We start from the raw sequence: 20,893 nt of genomic DNA on the forward strand, positions 1-20,893 counted from the left end.
TTAACCATGTTGTTGTTTGCCACATAGCTCCTATGTGCTTGGCTACGGCTTTTGCAGTTCCTTGTAAGATCTATTGAGTCTACTCATAATAGATCTTGCAAGGAGAATCCAAATACACAAATCAAACTTTACATTAAAATACAACATACTATGATAATCCAATTACACAAATCAAACTTTACATTAAAATATAACATACTATGAGAATCCAAGTACATAAATTAAACTTAGGTACTAAGTTCTCACATGAAAGTGTGGTATCATATATATAAATATATATTCTTATAGAGTAGAAGGGCACTTACATTGGTTCTTATAATTTTCAGAGAGGAAATGTCGTTATATCATATATATAAACATATATTTTTATAGAGTGGAAGGGCACTTACATTGGTTCTTGTAATTTTTAGAGAGGATATGTACCAACTCTCTACCCACATGAAAGTGTGGTTATGTCATATAATATAAATATAAATATAAATATATATTTTAGAGTATTTATACATGTACTTACATAGATTGATTGTGTGTTAACAAGAAAGTTTGAATACACTTTTGTTACCTATAGCGAAATCCACATATTACAAAGCTGTGTAATCAATTTGGTGAAACAGATCACAGAATTTGAAATTACGCATTATTGATCTAAATTCGCAGACTGTGCATTTCTAGTTCATTTCAACCAATTAAAATCTTAGGCGAGACACTAGTAGATGAGGCAAATTAATTGAAACTAGCTAAAAAGAACACATGGTCCCTAAGCAAAGACATTATATATATATATATATATATATATATATATATATATATATATATATATATATATGTATGTATGTAAACAAAAAAGTGTGTATGCACTTTTGTTATTTGTAATAGAATCCATATATTACAAAGTTGTGCAATTTGCTGAACTATATTACATTTTAAGTTCATTTCAGCCAACTAAAATCGAAACTAGCTAAAAAGAACACATGGTCCCTAAGCAAAGACATTATATATATATATATATATATATATATATATATATATATGTATGTATGTATGTAAACAAAAAAGTGTGTATGCACTTTTGTTATTTGTAATAGAATCCATATATTACAAAGTTGTGCAATTTGCTGAACTATATTACATTTTAAGTTCATTTCAGCCAACTAAAATCTTAGAAATAGAAGATGTGTAAAGCATTATTATTATTCAGTAATATCATTGTCTTTGATCTGCGAGGTCTCCTACTAAAATCTTAGAAATAGAAGAGGCAAGTTGTGTAAAGCATTATTATTATTCAGTAATATCATTGTCTTTGATCTGCGAGGTTCTGCTGGCTATGGCGGGCAAGCGCAAGGCAGAAGGCATTGCCCTACTCTCCGTCTACAACGACGAAGGAGACGAGGAGGAGGAAGACGAAGATGACAAAGAAGAGGAAGGGGAGTACCTGCAGGAGCAGGAAGAGAAGGACCTTACCGAAGCAGAAGAGCCGCGAACAGAAACGGTTGCAGAGATGGTCGTGGTTCAGAGTTCGCTCACAATAGTAGAAGCTGTTGGATCGCCTGACGATGCCTTACTTTCCCTTCCTGTTGTCTCCGTGGACGTGGATACCCTAATGTTCAGTCCTGCCGTGGATCGACCTGGAAACGGCGCCCATGGCATCATCGTTGACTATGCTCACGATGAGACTGCCCTCTCTCCAGATACCGAGGTGTCAGCTTTTGCCTTATTTTTCTTCTGGTTCTTTTGATAAGGGCTTCTGTTTTCTGTATGTGTAATGTTTATGTATCATCTACAATTACAATCCTCTCGTCTCTCTCTCTCTCTCTCTCTCTCTCTCTCTCACACACACACACACACACACACACACACACACACTGACTGCATATTGATAGATGTAGAAAGACGAAGTTGAAGACATGTGTCGATATCCAAGCTCTCTTCTTAAGCTTAGCCCTAGTTGTGTACATGTCTACTCTTAGCGTAGTTATGGGAAACGGGGAATTGGAACAAAAATTGTTACGGAAACAACATTATTTAAGGGGTTTGAAACAGATGCCACTTCAGCAAGGGGGGAGAAGGGGGAAGAAAGTAGTTTTGCAAGGCAGGATGAGAAGAATAAAGGAAAGATGAGATGAAGACCACTGATGTTGGCCGACTGTGTGGACACCTTGTTGGTGCTGGCCGAGTGTACACTGTACTGGCCGACTGGTTTATAACCAGTCGTGGTGGACACGCCCCTGTTGGTGGCAGCCCCCTTGTCACATTTGTAGTATTCCGGGATCTTCTTGTGTATATAGAGCAGAGTTACACGCCTCTACCATTCTCTCTCTTGTGCTGCTATTTTTCTGCATTGCGTTTTGCTCGTGTTCCCAGATTTGGTCATCATCTCCGTTGCGTATTTTGACATGGTATCAGAGCCTAGGCTCTAGATAGTTCTTGGGATTTGTGTGAGCAAGAGGGGGACTGTTGTGTTGCTGATTGGTGGACCGTTCGGGAAGAGGAGAAGCAAGAGGACGGCGGGCTGATTTGCTGGACAGCCACTTGCAGGTGTTAGTTCTTCTTTGTTCCCACCCACCCACTCTTTTTCAGTGTACATTCCCGCAATGGCAGATCTATTTGAGATGGCCGAGAGGCATGTGAAGATCCTGACACTCCCCACGTTCCTGGACCGTCAGTTGGACGGGAGCAACTACGGCATATGGAAGGTTATGATGGAATCTGTTTTGGAGTCTTACCACCTCGCTGATTTCGTCGTTGTTGGGGTTCCACGGCCGGAAGTAGAGGAAGGGGAGTTACCGTCGATCTGAAAGGACCGGGAGGCACATGCACAGATGTGGGATCGTGTCAACGCGAGGGTCTGTTCGTTTATCTTTCTCAATTGCACATCGCAGGTAATCAATCATGTAAAGCATAGGACGCTGGCCAGAGGTATATGGCAGCATTTGGCCTCTCTTTACAACAGGGTATCGCCCATGAAGAGGATTTCCTTGGAAGTACAGATGCAGGTTATGAGCCCTGCAAAGTCGTCGACGATGCGGGAGCATATTAACAAGCTGCAGGCTCTTCAGCAGGAAGTTCTTCACGCTGGGAAGGAGATATCGTCAGAGGACATGGCCATAACGTTGCTATCACACTTGCCCTCTCAGTACTCAGCATTTTACTCGTCTTTGATTACCAGTGGGTGGCAGGCTCAGCACCATCACGCGGGAGGAGCTTGTGCCCATGATCCAAAATGCCTTATGAAACGCCTATAATATGAACATAATCCCAGAAAACTAAGAACTTGATGGACATTTTGCAACTCTGGCCAATTCCGAATGGTTTCTATCTTGGTAGGATCCATTCTTACACCATCCTTGGATACAATGTGACCCAAATAGTGTTATCTTTGAAAGAAAGAACTCACTTTTCTTGGCATTAATGAAGAGTTTATGCTTCCGCAACTCTTTAAACACTGTGGCCAAATGAGTCCTATGCTCTTGCTCATTCTTGGAGAAAATCAAGATGTCATCAAAGAATACACCTGTGAATTTTCGATGGGGTCGGAATATCCTATCCATCATATGATTGAATGTGGCTGGGGCATTGGTGAGACCAAAAGGCATCACCACAAATTAATACAATCCAAAAGCTGTTTGAATGCAGTTTTGTGGACATCCTGTGGCACCACTCGTATCTGGTGATAACCACTTTTCAAATCAATACGGCTGAAACAAGCCGAGCCATCAAGCTTATCCAGAATATCATCAATACGCGGGATTGGAAATCTATTCTTGATGGTGAGCTTATTTAGAGCTCTATAATCCACACACATGCGGAATGATCCATCTTTCTTTTGAACAAGACGCACGGGAGAGCAATAAGGTGAGGAACTTGGTTGAACCAAACCTTTCTCTAAAAGCTCATTAACTTGCGTCATGATCTCTTCTTGTTGTGCGGCACTCACACGATATGTAGGTTTGTTAGGTGGAGAACTACCTGGCACAAGATCTATGCGATGATCCTCAGGCCTTTGAGGAGGTAGTTCACTTGGCAATGCATCAGCAAAACAATCTTTATATGCATGAAGAAAATTCAGTCTATCCTGAGTCAAAACATCCACATTTTGATGACTTGGCTCAATGCTATCACGAACAAAAACCAAGTACGTGGAAAGACTCTTTTTCATTGCTTTATTAATTTGGATGTGAGATACAAGTGGGATAGAATCCCCTTCCTTGCGAGCATCAATAACATGCATGCGGCCTCTATGCATAAAGGAAATCGTGTTTGTCTTGTACTCTTTGCGGGGCTCAAGCCTATGATGCCATGGCTTGCCAAGCAATACAAATACATCACATCCATTAAGTGGTACAACTAAGAAATGCTCATGATCAAGGTAACCCTGGATATGTATGCGCAACTTCCCAATAAGTGGGGTAACCTGCACCTCTTTACCAACAAAGGCAGCTTCTGCTTCAATTTGAGGCCCCATGTCCTCAACCTCAATACCCAAGGCGGCTGCCATCTGAATAGAGATGAAGTTATCTGTTGCACAATCATCAAACATAAATAGAGCGGGCTGATCCTTGATTTGATCCCATGCTTTGCATACCATCCTCTCTTTTCCTTCATGCTTTGTGTTTCCCTGCACATCGGAAACTGCATGCACATTTGCCTTGGTTTGCTTGTCCTCATGCTTTGGTTTGCGGTTAGGGCATTGTCTAAACATATGCTCTTTGCTGCCACAAGAAAAGCATTTCCCCTCCTTTGCATATTGCTCCCTTTGCTTGGGGGTCAAACCAAATTTGTTTTTCTTTGGCCCATGATCTGTAGATGAGGTATTTTCAGCTTTACCTCCCTTTTGGACCTCCCGGAAACTCTTTTTAGGTGGCTGTTCACCTTTTTGTAGGTTTGGGACAGCCTACTCTTTGCCCTTAGAACCCCCTTGATGTTGCTTAATTTTGAGCACCAATTGCTCCGTAGCAAGAGCAGAGGCTATAAGCTGTTGCAGAGTGTGTTTCGGGTGCAATTCAATGCCCGAACGATAAACCTGAGCGAAACTTCCTCTTTCTTTCATCCTCGGAGATTTGCATAAAGGGAGTTACCTCAAGCAACACTTTCCAAAACTTAGACATACTGCTGCACACTTTCATTATCTTTTTGCTTGAGTCTATCCCACTTTTGGGTGAGAGTTTGCTCCGCCTTAGGAGGCAAGAATTGGGCATAAAATCTGTCCTTAAACTCTTTCCAAGTGCAAATGGGGTCTTTGGTGGTCTTTTCAGTGATCCATCAATGGGCAGCTGTCCCCGTCAAGAACATGCTTGCATGACGAATTTTAGACTTCTCAGTGAAGTCCTCATCACTAAAAGCAATATCAAACTGTGCCACAAAAGCTAGCACTTTAGAAGCATCATACTCTCCATGAGAGGCATCAAATTTCATGGACTTGTCCCCTGCCTTGAACTCCTTGAGCTTCTTGGGATGTGGTACATGTTCTTCTCTTTTTCTCTTCCCCTTATCCAACGGGGGAGCTCTCTCTGCATGAGCTTCATGGGCAATGATAGGTGTTCCACTAGCGAAAGTGACATGGGTCTTTGATTCTAGTGGCCCCACTGCATGTGACCTCGTTGAAAGATGCCTTGTCTCGCCACGAGACAACTCAATTGGCAAGGTCTTTTGGCTTGCATGCCGACCACTGTCCCCATGATGTACATACCTAGAATCCAAATGGCCTTGAGCATGCATAAATCTGTTTCCTCCTGTGCCATGAGGAGTGGATGCATGGCGAGAGGTGACCGATACTTCTTCTTTATGCAAGTATGATCTCAACCTTTGAGAGGCTGAGTCTCCATGCTGCAAACGGGGTGGATTCTTGAACATAAGCTGTCCATCCTCTCCCTCTTTAAGGTCACCCTTGCGGATAAGATAAGAGAGTGCCAGCTCCCTTGGCTTCTTACCCACTTCTCGAGCCATAGACTCAAAAGTCACGTCCACCATAGCATCAGCTTTCTTGGCTTCTATGACACTTTGTACATGGGAGTCCTCATGCAAGAATTTCAGCTCTTGTTCTTTTGCCTGCAAGAGTCTCTTCATGTGCTCCAACTCAGCCCTCAATGCATTGGGCTCTTCCTCGTGCATGGGTTCTTTACCACGTGATGGCTGTCCCATGTATGCATTGTCATAGGCTCTCTCAAGAGGCTTATGCCTTCCATGCAATGCATCGGAATCCCGTGAAGCACTTGATTGGCCTCCTCGAATTCGGCACTTCCAATGGGTTGCCCTGGCTGTCCATTGAATTAAGTGTTCGTGCTTGCTTTTGATCTCAAAACTCTGTGTCTCCTCTTGAGAAAGAGAGACGAGCGGGCTCTGATACCAATGTGACCGCTCCCTACAGGAGGCCTCCAGATCGGAAGACAATATACACATATTTAGAACACTTAATTTAACTGTTATTAAACAATGGACACAACATCAGCAACACAAATACTGGAATTACTGAAAATAGTAAATACAAATGACACCAGCACTGGGGCCGGAAAGGGCCGGCCTTCCCCTCAATACTTTTTGTATTTCTTGGAGTATTTATATTTGTACAAGTGTCACGGGCCTGACAGGCCAGATTTCTCCACAAGGGAGTGAAAACAACCAAATAGAAGTGGTTCAAGTCGATGAAGAGGTGTTGGGCAGAGTAGCCCCAAATCACAGGCTCATTCCCACCTTCACTGGGTGGACACCTGCCTTTCATTGGTCTTCGAGGACCGTGTACCAACAGGCATGCCCGTACTAACGCAGGCCAAGGGTGCACCGCGGAGGGAACGTGGCCTGGTTCTCCCCAATGAGCTTTGCTCCCAAATTCCTTGGTGAGTCTAACCTTCACTGGCTCTCAGAAGCTGTGAGAGCGCGGTTAACAACACCGCATAGGGAAATATACTAACCACACCAGGAAGAATTTCCTAAACATGGTCAGCATATACATGCCATGCTCCTGCACCACACAACTTAAAGCATTTTTTGAATTTAAATTAGCAAATTTCAGATTTATACAAATGAGAAAAGAATATGAGAGCACTTGGTATGGTGAGTACAATCTAGATACAACCGGCACAATTTGTAGCAGGTATATTCAGCACATTACGTACTTCACACATGTGCAGGTACAACCAACCAGGTATTATGCAGGTACTTGTACTTGCAGCAGGTACAGTAGGTACACAAGGACAGCCAACAGGCACAAGTACAGCAAGGCAGCCAGTAAGTACAACAAGTACACCAAGGCAAGTACAGGTGGGTACAGTAGGTACTGCAGGGCTGGTACAGGCGGGTACATTAGGTACTACAGGTACAACAGCCAATAGGCGGGTACAACAGGTACAACAGCCAACGGGCGGGTTCAGCCAGCAACAAGGAGGCGTAGGCAACTTCAGGCGATGGTGAAAGAGAGCAGGTGATGGAGAGAAAAGACCACCAACTTCACACGTGGGCAGTTTCCAATAATGTTCCATGCAAAAAGACTTATCAAAGGTTATAATACCTTAATACATAATTAACACTTATGGGCACCCACACTAGAAGTAAATGTCCAGCCCAACTTTAAATGTGTGTGAACACATTAGCTTATAAAAAATTAAGGTTTACTCTAGTTTATGGAGTGAACCTTAAAAAAAAAAAATGACAATACTTACCACCTCTTCACACGCCACACCACCAAGTCAGCAAACAGCATTCCACGGTACACTGGGGCATCCCCGTCTAGTGTACTGGCACGGCATAATAGGTAGACACACGCAAACAAGTCATGCAAAAACAAATTTATGCATGCAGGCATAAATGCATGTGCACAAACAGTGGACAAAATCTCCCTTTCATGAAACTTGTACAAGAGGTTCCTGTCGGGAACAAAAGTGGTGCAACAAATATAAATAAATATGTCCTGGTCTTCCTATGGAGTGATAGTCCCATATGTAAGACACCATCTTGGCTATACACGGGTGGCACCAATAGGGTTCCGTCCGTACAATACGAAGCAAATCACACACGGGTGACGAAACTGGTTTCGTCCATGTGACGCAGCATTGGTTGCACACGGGTGGCACTGATCTGGCTCCCGTCCATGTGACACCATAAAACTGGCCCTTTCACATGGGACACTGGCCTGGCCCCATGTGAACAGAACATGGAACAAATTTGACCGCTCTATGGAGTGACAGTCCCATAGAAGTGGCTCCAGAAATGGAGATGGACCAAATGGTGACAGGAACCCTAGCTGACTCCTCCTGGACTGGGTTCACATGGGACCAGTTTCCACTCCAGGTCCTTCACCTTCTTGTTCAGACAGGTCCATGTGGCATCCAAGTGTGGGATGCATGTGACATCCCCTTTTGCTTAACTTAACAGAAGCTGCATAGCCTCCAAATAATCTGTCGGTAGAGCCGGATAGTCTTCAAAGAATTCTTTGTCAAGCCAAACTGTTGTTAGAATACGCAGTGGAGATGATGACAAAATCTGGAAACATTAGAGCAAGAACAGTGCAGAAAAATAGCACAAGAGAAGGAGAGAGATAGAGGCATGTAACTCTGCTCTATATGCACAAGAAGGTCCCGGAATATACAAGATGATAAATGGCAAGGGGTGTGGGGCCATTTTATATGGCCCCCAAGCAGCAGTCGGTCTGCTCCAAAGGCAGCCGACAGGAGCATGTCCACCACGACTAGTAATAAACTAGTCGGCTAGTACTGTTTACAGTCGGCCAGCACCAAGAAGGTGTCCACACAATCGGCCAGCATCAATAAACGCATAAAGCTGCAGTCGGCCACATGCTGAGACATCCTGCCACATCAGGGCTGCCACCCAAGCCACAGAAAAATGGGAAAAAAGGGGGAAAAAATACGGGGAGTGAGGAAAAATAAGAACAACACCGACAAGGGTGGGCACACCCACTGCCACGTGCACACCCATCAGGTGTACAAGTGGCATGGCAACATCAAGCATTAAGCAGGACATTTAAGTATTATTCAGGCATATATCAGCATAAGCATGTATATGGGGGTGTTTCAGCACCAACATCAGTACCTTAGCCTTCATAAGCATGTAAGGCATTTAGTTGCATTAGGTCGGGGTTGTTAGCACCAGTTGACAGCACTTTATGACCAGCCGACAGCATGTTGTGACCAGCCGACAGCAGATATGCATTTATGGCAGGTCGTGAGCATCCAGGAGCTGGCCGAAAGCAGCAAGGCTGGCTGACCAGCATTATTCCCACATATATATAAGAAGCGCATCCATTCAGTCCTTCATCTCAGTTCAGTTCATAGATCTCAGATCAGCAACGCATTGATCATCATCTCCTCAGCGTTTCCTTCTTAGGCAACAAGGAGAGCATCAGTTCGTCATCTGTTCATCAATTCAGCATCAGTACATCAGCGTTTCAGCATACGGACAGCATCGCATTAGTTCCAAGCATTCCCTTCAGCGTTTCCTTCCCAGGAGACAAGGGAAAGTCAGTGGGACAGCAGCTCATCCAGCAGACAGTCATCAAATCAGCATATTCAGCACCATAGGCAGCATATTCAGCATATAAGTCATCATTCCTACCTCCTACATAGAGGGAAGCTGGCATCGAAGGGTGGACCTCAGCATTGGAGCAAGGAACAGTCCTCATCTTCAGCATTCAGCTCATCCATCTCATCCCGAGAAGGATCTTCATCTAGGACAGCATCATAGATCTATTTAGATCTCATTGTAAATCCATTCATTTAATATAGCTGCATTGCATTGCATTGACACTATCTGTCTATTTCTTAAGCATCATTAAGTGAAGTTTAGTCAGCCTAAGGTTGTGTTTACGATGGTCAATCTCTCACATGTCACATTGGTATCAGAGCGTTACAGGGTAACCAGCCTTAGATCATTTTCATTCCATCGGTCACTCAGTCAGTCATCATGTTAATTGCTTCGCACAGTTAAACCAAGCTCTCAAAATCTTGCAGGCCATCCTAGTGACTCAGGTATTTCCAAGCAGTTTAGTAGCATTTGCCATTCGGTTCCGGCAGTAGGCAAGTCTTTGGCTCAAAGGATTCAACTCTTACAGTCGACCTCAATCCCGGTAGAAGAAGTCAGAAGGGGACAGTGGCTTCAGTGGAGAAGGATCACTAGGGGAGTCGAAAGGTTGCCAGGTATACCACCTAGCAACAGTTTAGCAGAGGGGAATGTCACGTGCACACCCATCAGGTGTACAAGTGGCATGGCATCGTCAAGCATTAAGCAGGACATTTAAGTATTATTCAGGCCTATATCAGCATAAGCATGCATATGGGGGTGTTTCAGCACCAACATCAGTACCTTAGCCTTCATAAGCATATAAGGCATTTAGTTGCATCAGGTCAGGGTTGTTAGCACCAGAGCTGACAACACTTTATGACCAGCCGACAGCATGTTGTGACCAGCCAACAGCAGATATGCATTTATGGCATCCAAGAGCTGTCCGACAGCAGCAAGGCTAGCCGACCAGCATTATTCCCACATATATATAAGATGCGCATCCATTCAGTCCTTCATCTCAGTTCAGTTCATAGATCTCAGATCAGCAACGCATTCATCATCCTCTCCTCAGTGTTTCCTTCTTAGGCAACAAGGAGAGCATCAGTTCGTCATCTGTTCATCAGTTCAGCATCAGTACATCAGTGTTTCAGCATACAGACAGCATTGCATTAGTTCCAAGCATTCCCTTCAGCGTTTCCTTCCCAGGAGACAAGGGAAAGTCAGTGGGACAGCAGCTCATCCAGCAGATAGTCATCAAATTAGCATATTCAGCACCATAGGCAGCATATTCAGCATATAAGTCATCATTCCTACCTCCTACATAGAGAGAAGCTGGCATCGAAGGGTGGACCTCAGCATTGGAGCAAGGAACAGTCCTCATCTTCAGCATTCAGCTCATCTATCTCATCCCGAGAAGGATCTTCATCTAGGGCAACATCATAGATCTATCTAGATCTCATTGTAAACCCATTCATTTAATATAGCTGCATTGCATTGCATTGCATTTGTTGGGGTAAAGGCGTTATGCCCACCCTTATAGTGTGTACAAGCCCATAAGTTATAGTACATAGTACACTTAGTACTTTTAATGTACTAAGTGCACTATGTGTACTAGTGCAATATACATGTGTGATAGGGGAGTCACACACTCACTTGATGAGTTGACTTATCCCCACATCTCTCTCTCTCCCCCTTGTTTCTCTGTGTATGTCTCCCACATAACCTAACCCTAATTCTCCCACACAACTCGTATCAGAGCCTGCAGGTCGACTAGGGGTTGACGCTGAGTTTCTTCAGAAACGCGTAGCTGAAGCTGAAGCTGGAGCAGGCCCGTCCTCTCTGTTTGATCGAGCAAAGAAAGCCTGTGTAGGCTGAGTGCTGGGCGTGAACGAAAGCAGCATCACCACCCCCCTTGCGTGTAGCGCTAGCGCTAGGCGGCAGCAGCAAGTAGCCTACGCTGCCCAGCAGGCCAGCCTAAGTTGCGTGTAGCGCCAGCGCTAGGCGGCAGCAGCAAGTAGCCTACGCTGCCCAACAGGCCAGCCCAAGTTGCGTGTAGCGCCAGCACTAGGCGGCAGCAAGAATTATAGGCGTGTCAGCGCTGCCAGGCGCCTACAGCAGCGCTCGCAACAGGGGGCCCTTTCGCTCGCAACAGGGGCCCAGGCGCCTACAGCAGCGCTCGCAACAGGGGGCCCTTTCGCTCGCCTGAGAACTGGTAGCTGACGCAGTCGAGCCTTAGCCACAAGGTGTAAGCTACTAAGCGCTTCGTCGACACGGTTCACCTTCAATCGAAGGAGTGGCGGGGTATCGAAAACGAGAAGGGTGACGTTTTGATGGTGTGATCAAATCGACCACCTCTCTGCACAGTTGCTGCAAATAGGAGCCCTCCATTGGCTCAGTCTTCTGCAGTTTGCCTGAGGAGTCCTTCACCTGCACAGCTGCAGCAGCATCAACACGACCCTCCTCTTTTCTGCAACAGAATCAGCAGTCAACAGCAGAATTGTCCCTCAAATTCAGCCCAAATTAGAGGTATTTTGCTTCAATTTCGGGAATTTTTATGTCCATTATTTGCAATTGAGCAGGTACAGGTGCCAAATTGCTCAAATTTTGAGCAAAATTGGCAAAATTGGGTGACATTGGTCACAATCAGGATCAATTTGCAGGACATTGATCACAATCAGGATCAATTTGCAAGAAATTGAATGTCGAAATTTGGGGCTTTTGATGTAATTGTGCAACTAAGCACTCATACATGCTGTACGATGTGAGAAATCGCACATTTGGGCAAAATTGCAGCAAATTGCAGTGCAAATCAAGGGGCTTTTGTGCCGATTTGGTTGATTTGCACGCAGGCAATCGCATTTGATGCTGTGGATAATGTGTTGATGCCTTACAAGCACTCAATGTGCCTGTAAATCAAGGGGCTTTCATGTATTGGATGTATATGTGGCCAGGGGGAAGCATCGTGAACACTCTGGATGCCTTTATGTGCGTCAATGTACCATGTATGATCAGAAATTGATCTTAAATCAAGGGGCTTTTCAAGTTTGTATGCTTGTTGAGCTTGGCAAAGCAGCAGGCAAGACATTTATGCCTTGAATCCTCAAAAATCAGCTTGCAGTCAAGGGGCTTTTGCCCAATTTCTGTTCGGGACTGTTGTATGCAGTGTACAGGACTGTAAAAGTCTGATTTTCACTCATTTGGACAGCCAGGAGAGCATTTATTGCTATTGTACCTACTGGTACAGATTTGGCATAGCTTTGTGCAAGTTTTGGCATGGCTGTACACTGTTTTGAGTGACCAAAAGGTTCAATTTCAGTTGCTGTACTTGCCGGTACAGGTTTTGTACATCATTGGTGAGCACTTGGTACTGCTGTACAGTACTTTGGAAGGGCAACAGAGCACATTTAAGGTGCTGTCCAAAATCTGCAGCAACCAGATTTTGGTGATTTCATCACATAAAGTGGGAGAAAAGTTGCATTCTTGCTTCCGCAGTGGGAGATAAAGCTTGGGAGAAAAACTGTGAGCACTTTGTGTGCTTTTGGTGCAGTGTTTGCACATTTTGCAGGGAGTCAGGCATTGACAGGTTGCATTTTGCTATGGCAACCACAGGTGAGAGCTCTTCATTGCTTCACATCAAGAAGCTTGAAGGCTCGCATAACTATGATATTTGGCAAACCCAGTGCTACAATGTGTTGCTCCAGAAAAAGCAGCACAAGCCTATCAAAGAAAGGGGTGTGATGCCCGCTTCTCTTACTGCTGAAGAGTGGGAAGATATGGATGAGCTGGCAAGATCTACTATCATGTTGTCTGTGTCAGACTCATTACTTTTCAGCATTCGTGAAGAGAAGACAGCTTGGGGAATGTGGCAGAGATTGCAGGACTTGTATGCCCAACAAAGTGCCTCAAGCAAAGTGTATTGGTTGAAGAAACTCATAGGTCTTCAGATGAAGGAAGGGGCGTCTATGACAGCCCATCTAAATGAGTTTAATGGTATTGTCAGCCAGGTCATCAATCAAAAGTTGGCAATGGACGATGAGTTCAAAGCCACTTTTCTGTTATGCACTTTGCCAGAGAGTTGGGATACAGCCACTAGCAATTCGAATGCTATGCTGTCATATGCAGATGTGAAGGTGCTCTTCTTCAAGAAGAGATGAACAGGAAAAACAACTCTGTTGGAAAGTCCAATGCAATGAATGCACGTGGGAGATCCTAGCAAAGGGGGAAAAGCCAAGAAAGGGGAAGGAGCAAGTCTCGCTCCAAAAAGGATTTGGAATGCCATTATTGTGGCAAGAAGGGACACATTAAAAAGCAATGCTACAAATGGAAAAATGATCAAAAAGAAAAGGGAAAAGGCAAAGACAAAGACAAGGATGAAGCCAAAGATGTAAAGCCGAAGGGCAAAAGTGGAGTCAAGATTGAAGAAATCAATGTGTCACATGCAGGTGGCAGTGAGGATGAGGTCCTATTTACGTCTTCACTTGATGCCCATTCACTTCTTACAGGTGGTCATGGTATGCACTCATGGATCATTGATTCAGGTGCCTCCTTTCATGTCACAGGTTGCAGAGACTTGTTTGTCAGGTACACTGCTGGCAATGAAGGAGTGGTTTATTTGGGTGATAACCATGCATGCAAAATTCTTGGCAGAGGTGATGTGAGGCTTGTGTTTTCAGATGGCTCACAGCTTATGCTCCATGATGTCAGGCATGTGCCTGACATCAAGAAGAATCTGCTTTCTACTGGACAGCTTGATGATGCTGATTATGTTACCACATTTGGTAGTGGAAAGTGGAAAATTAGTAAGGGCTCACTGGTTGTTGCCAGAGGCTCTAAAGTGGACACTCTTTACTTTATGCATGCAGGTGTTTGTCACCATGCTAATGTAAATGCAACCGAGCTGCCGGAAATTTCTATGTGGCATAGCCGGTTGGGACACATGAGTGTCAAAGGAATGGAGCAATTGTCTCGTTTGGGTTACTTGCCTTCTCTAAAGTTTTCAAGTTTTCAGTTTTGTGAGCATTGTATATATGGTAGGCAACTACAGTGTCCCCACAAGAAAGCTCTTGGACAGAAAGATGCTCAGTTAGAGCTTGTGCATACAGATGTATGTGAGATGCCTCAGCTTTCTTTGGGAGGAGCAAAATATTTTGTGTCTTTTATAGATGATGCCACACGCAAGGTGTGGGTTTATCCTCTTCGTTTGAAGAGTGATACATTCTCAGTGTTTCAGAAGTTTGTTGCTCTTGTTGAGAATCAAACTGGCAAAACACTGAAAGCTTTGCGTTCCGACAATGGTGGAGAGTACATGTCCAAACAGTTTCAGGACTTTTGTGATGCTAAAGGCATCAAGAGGGAGCTCTCTACTCCTTATGATCCTCCACAAAACGGGACAGCAGAGAGGATGAACAGGACCATACAGGAGAAGGTTCGTTCTATGTTGTCACATGCTGCATTACCTCATGGTTTTTGGGCTGAAGCTGTTATGACAGCCGTTTACCTTATAAACAGGTCACCTAACACGAGGCTTGGTGGGAAAGTGCCAGAGGAAGTATGGACAGGGAAGCCTCCGTCATACAAGCACTTGAGAGTGTTTGGTTGCGTTGCGTACGTGCACATATGCAGGGAAATGCGCACCAAACTTGATCCTAAGTCTCACAAATGCATATTCCTAGGATATGGTGAGAGAGGTGAAATGGGGTATAGACTTTGGGATCCCGTGAATAGAAAGATCATACGCAGCAATGATGTCATTTTTGATGAAACATGCATGTATAAGGAGCCTGCAAGGCAACAGGAGCCTGGCAGAGTCATCTTTGATGATGATGGACATCATGGACAACAACAAAGGGCTGTAAATCAGCCATTACAGCAGGAAAACCAGCCCTTAAATGGTGCTGAAAATGGTCCAAATGGACAGCCAGATATGGCAGAAGATATCCCTATGGATATACATAGTTGGAGGATATACCGGGCATGATATTTCAGCCTTATGGCATGGAACAGGAGCCACCAATGGGTGATATGCAGGCTGGACAGCAACCTGCAAATGATGGTCATTGGGTACGGAGGTCCACAAGACCCTCCAGAGCCCCTGACAGGTTTGTTCCAGGGGTTGACTATTTGATGCTCACCTAACCCTAATTCTCCCACACAGCATTGACACTATCTGTCTATTTCTTAAGCATCATTAAGTGAAGTTTAGTCAGCCTAAGGTTGTGTTTACGACGGTCAATCTCTCACATGTCACACCCACAACAAAGGCCCTGGTGTCTAGATAAAGACAAGAGATGACTTCTAACACCCCCTCTCAGCTCCTGGCCCTGAAACCAACCACAGAGGTGCCACCTGAGCAAAGCCTGAGATAGCGACTTCGTGAAGAGGTCCACCATACTGTCCTCCGTCGAACAGAACTCTAGCAAGATGTCATCAGCAACAATCTTTTCATGAACAAAGTGCCTCTGGATGACCAAGGATTCCACCAGTGGAAACCCAATCCTACCAAGTAACCTCTACAACCTCACTACCTCGCAAGCAGCACCACAATCAGCCCGGTATTCTGCCTCTATCTAAAAGGCAAGAGATATCTACCTCTCACTGCTCCATAAAACTGCTCTTGGGCCTGAAGTAGATCTCCTCCTGTCTAGATCTCCTCCCCAAACTGAGTCACTCCATCCGTGGAGTCGGACTCCATCCATCAATCCCCCTCCTGTGTAAAAGTGTCCATGATCTTTCGCATGCCGTAGATACCACAAGATACGCAATCCAAAGAGTCATTTGCAAACACAAGCTCATCAGCCTCATTAGGAAGCTCCCGTCCAATCTGGTATCCATCAACCAAATCAATGAACCATTCTGCTTCCGAGTCAAAGAGGCACCATACTGCTCACAAGGATCAACACCTGTTACGGTGGGACGCCTAGTTCTGGAAACCTGCTGAGGACCACGCAAGGCCTTCTGAAACCTGTTGACCACCCCCTCTGAATCCGGAACCACAAAGCCTGGAGAATGTGCAACAACCACCTCCTGCTGCAAGAAGTAATCAACTGCCACCTGCTTGGCTTTCCGTGTCATGTGCATCATAGATGCCATGGACAATCTCAGGGCTAGATCCAGAGGGGGCAAACAGATAAATAGTATGAACCAGATAGAGTCAGAGTGTGGAGCACAAGATACAGAAGTGGCCAGGTTGGACTTGGAGAAGCACTAGGGTGCAGTCGGCTAAGTACAGGAGCTGTCGGCTGTACCAGAAAGCAAGGCGGCTGTAGGTGCATGATTGCAAGGCAAGAACACCAGTCGGCTGAATTTAAAAGGCATGTAAATCATTTATGACTGGCCGACCAGCAGTCGGCCAGTTTACCAGCAGTCCAAGAAGTCCAAGAGAGGTATAAAAGGCAAAGGGTGCTCCTCATTGTAAGCATTCAGCCCACTAGGGGTTTGGATCAGTAGGGTCCTAGTCTAGGGCAGAATTTTGGGTGTTTTACCACCTTTTTTATGAAGGTAGCCAAGGGCTGCAAGATATGTACCTTTTTGTACCATAGTATATACTGAAATTCCAGCACTTCTCACTCTCTCTCTCTACTCTCTCTCTACCTGCGTTTTTGCATCAGATGGTGCGTTTTTGCATCAGAAGGTTTCCAAGAGTGTTTAGGGCTGAAAGAAGACTACCCAGAGCTTCCGCGTGTTACATTGGTATCAGAGCATCAGGCTCAGCAAAGCTAAACACTGATTCAGTCCCAGATGATGGTGTACAGGTCCAAGGTACAGGAAAGTACACGGATTCAAAGCCCAAGGCGAGGAGCACAGAATCGGGAAGAACTCCCAGGAGGTTTGTTGGTGGTGTTCCACAGTGCCAGATGGGGATGGCAGTTCCGTGAGCCAGATAGGTTCTCAGGTAACGGTCCCAAGGGAGGTTGATCCTCCAAGGGTGATGTGAGAGTGCCAGACTCAGTTCCAAGAATGAAGACCAAGACGGTGTTTAGAGTCAGGGCGGGAATAGATTGTGGACTAGAGGAAGACCAGATGCATAGATCTTCATCAGAGACAGAGTGGTTTGGAGAACAGACCGGATTTTCAGAGAAAAAGGTTTGCCAGGGATGGATGATGACAGAGGGACTTCGGGATAGGATTGGGATGATGACAGTCATCCAAGAGCAGGTTGGATTCCCGTCATCAAGTTTAGCAGAGGGGGATGTCATGTGCATCATAGATGCCATGGACAATCTCAGGGCTAGATCCAGAGGGGGCAAACAGATAAATAGTATGAACCAGATAGAGTCAGAGTGTGGAGCACAAGATACAGAAGTGGCCAGGTTGGACTTGGAGAAGCACTAGGGTGCAGTCGGCTAAGTACAGGAGCTGTCGGCTGTACCAGAAAGCAAGGCGGCTGTAGGTGCATGATTGCAAGGCAAGAACACCAGTCGGCTGAATTTAAAAGGCATGTAAATCATTTATGACTGGCCGACCAGCAGTCGGCCAGTTTACCAGCAGTCCAAGAAGTCCAAGAGAGGTATAAAAGGCAAAGGGTGCTCCTCATTGTAAGCATTCAGCCCACTAGGGGTTTGGATCAGTAGGGTCCTAGTCTAGGGCAGAATTTTGGGTGTTTTACCACCTTTTTTATGAAGGCAGCCAAGGGCTGCAAGATATGTACCTTTTTGTACCATAGTATATACTGAAATTCCAGCACTTCTCACTCTCTCTCTCTACTCTCTCTCTACCTGCGTTTTTGCATCAGATGGTGCGTTTTTGCATCAGAAGGTTTCCAAGAGTGTTTAGGGCTGAAAGAAGACTACCCAGAGCTTCTGCGTGTTACATTCCGAGAGGTCCCCGTTGAAAGAACATCCTCATCTACAGGAGTTTCTTTGTCCCGAATGCTACAAGACATCAGAGCATAGGTCGCTTGTAAAGTTTCCTCTGACTGACGAACACAAGAACTACCAACATCTGTACTGGAAAGTTCTTGCCAACTGCTGCCATCATCTGTCAAGCTATCCACCATCTGGTCCAGGAAAGCCTGCACCTGCAGCGTATATCCACACTTAAGTGGCCATTACCAGACTGCCACTCGTCACAAAACTGAGGACCTGGGAGAGAGAGTGCTGAAAGGTTGTAAACTCCATTCTCCACTCCGCCTTCCCAAACTACCTGGCCTGTTGCCTTGTCTCGGAGAGCAACAAAATGCTCATCAAACTCCACCCGTACGCCAGTCTTGCAAACCTGATGCACTGACAACAGATGAAAACCAAGTGACGGAACATACAACACCTGGGAGGAATGCTTCCCTCCTCTGCCATCAGGAACTATCTCCAACTTGCCCTCACTGTGAACTGGGATAGTGGATGTATCCTCAATAAGAATGTGACCAGAATACTTGCAGAGATCCTGTAAATCTGAACGGGAAGGAGTCATGTGCCTAGAAGCACCACTGTCTAGAATCCACTCCCGAGTATCCGTTGCGGAGAGTCCTCCAACCTCCTCCCTGCCTGAAGAAAATGAAACATCCGTGTCCATCACCTCCAAGTGCACAAAAGCCGGAGTCTTCATGATTGTTGCTGAGGAATCTTCACCCTTCTCGGTCTTCTGCTTGGGACACTACCTCCAATAGTGGCCTTTCTTGCCACAATCATTACAGGTCCTCTCTGCCTTTAGTTTCTTGCGGTCAGCGTCGGACTTCTTCTCAGAAGACTTTCTCTGATGAAGCCTTCTCTTTGCTCGTGTTACGGCTTTTCGACCGTTGGCCAGTTAAGGCCTCTTAACCTCCGCCCTCAGGAGGGTTCGTGAATCGTTCCTCTTGGTCCAAGACCATGGGCACAAGCTCCTCCCACGTGATGGTGCTGAGCCTGCCACTGGTAATCAAAGAGGAGTAAAATGTTGAGTACTGAGAGGGCAAATGCGACAGCAACGTTATGGCCATGTCCTCTGATGATATCGCCTTCTCAGCCTAGAGAACTTCCTGTTGAAGAGCCTGCAGCTTGTTAATATGCTCCTGCATCGTCGACGACTTTGCAGGGCTCGTAACCCGCATCTGTACTTCCAAGGAAATCCTCTTCATGGGCGATACCTTGTTGTAAAGAGAAGCCAAATGCTGCCATATACCTCTGGCCAGCATCATATGCTTTACATGATTGATTACCTGCGGTGTGCAGTTGAGGAAGATAAATGAACGGACCCTGGCGTTGACACGATCCCAGAACTGTGCTTGTGCCTCTCGGTCCTTACGGATCGACGGTAACTCCCCTTCCTCTACTTCCGGTCGTGGAACCCCAACAACGATGAAATCAGCAAGGTGGTAAGACTCCAGAACAGATTCCATCATAACCTTCCATATGCTGTAGTTGTTCCCGTCCAACTGACGGTCCACCGGGAATGTGGGGAGTGTAGGGATCTTCACATGCCTCTCAGCCATTTTAACAAATCTGCCATTGTAGGGATGTACTCTGAAAAAGGGTGGGTGGGTGGGAGCAAAGAAGAACTTACACCTGCGAGTGGCTGTCTAGCAAATCAGCCCGCCGTCCTCTTGCTTCTCCTCTTCCCAAACAGTCCTGAACAGTCCACCAATCAGCAACACAACAGTCCCCCTCTTGCTCACACAACTCCCAAGAACTATCAAGAGCCTAGGGCTCTGATACCATGTCAGAACATGCAATGGAGATGATGACCAAATCTGGAAACACAAGAGCAAGTGCAGAAAATAGACAGCAATGGAGAGAGAGGCGTATAACTCTACTATGTATACACAAGAAGATCCCGAATATAATACAACAATGGCAAGGGGCTGTGGGGCTGTTTTAAATGGCCCCAATGATGCAGTCGGCTTGTAGAAGGGCAGCCGACAGGCCCTGATCCTCCACGACCAGCCAAGACAGCCAGTCGGCGAGCTGTCAACAGTCAGCCAGTGCATGTGTGAGGTCGTGGACCTGAAGCATGAGTCGGCCAGCTCATGGGCCCTCCTGCCAACACTGGGCATCCACCCAAACCAAGAAAAATAGGAAAAAATATGAAAAAAATACGGGGAGTGAGGAAAAATGAGAACAACACCTACAAGGGCGGGCACACCCACAACAAAGGCCCTGGTGTCTCAGTAAAGACAGGAGATGACTTCTAACAGGACCACCCAGGACTACACAGGCCGAGCTCTGATACCATGTCAGAGTCACGCAGCAGTAGCCCCACATCACCCTAGGGCACTGAGCAACGTCGGTGGCTGGCTCCCATCTCCTAGCCGTTGCTTCCCCCCAAAAACCCAGCCGGAGGAGATATCTATGACAAGGTGACACCACACCCTATATATGGCTCTTCGACTTCTAGCCACCAACGTTGCTCAGTGCCGTAGGGTGGTGTGCGTGCTGTTGCTGCGTGACTTTGACACCTCCAACAGGTTTCAACCAAT

The 20,893-nt window shown here is 45.7% G+C and overlaps 1 protein-coding gene across 3 annotated transcripts in view; it reads left to right on the top strand.

Moving 5' to 3' along the window:
* The first annotated feature begins 1,260 nt into the window (after positions 1-1,260).
* LOC147610423 (uncharacterized) overlaps positions 1,261-20,893 on the top strand; it is a 52,853-nt gene continuing 33,220 nt past the window's right edge. For 2 of the 3 annotated variants that reach the window (XM_086786044.1, XM_086786042.1), the window contains exon 1: positions 1,280-1,696. In XM_086786044.1, the coding sequence (XP_086642170.1) occupies positions 1,325-1,696 (372 nt within the window). In that variant the 5' untranslated portion in view covers positions 1,280-1,324. Of the gene's footprint in view, positions 1,697-20,893 lie in introns of all 3 variants that reach the window. The other variant, XM_086786043.1, reaches the window with a different exon arrangement.

The sequence above is a fragment of the Cibotium barometz genome, chromosome 49 (assembly GCF_041138505.1).
Source record: "Cibotium barometz isolate CiBa-2024 chromosome 49, ASM4113850v1, whole genome shotgun sequence".
NCBI classification, from domain to species: domain Eukaryota; kingdom Viridiplantae; phylum Streptophyta; class Polypodiopsida; order Cyatheales; family Cibotiaceae; genus Cibotium; species Cibotium barometz.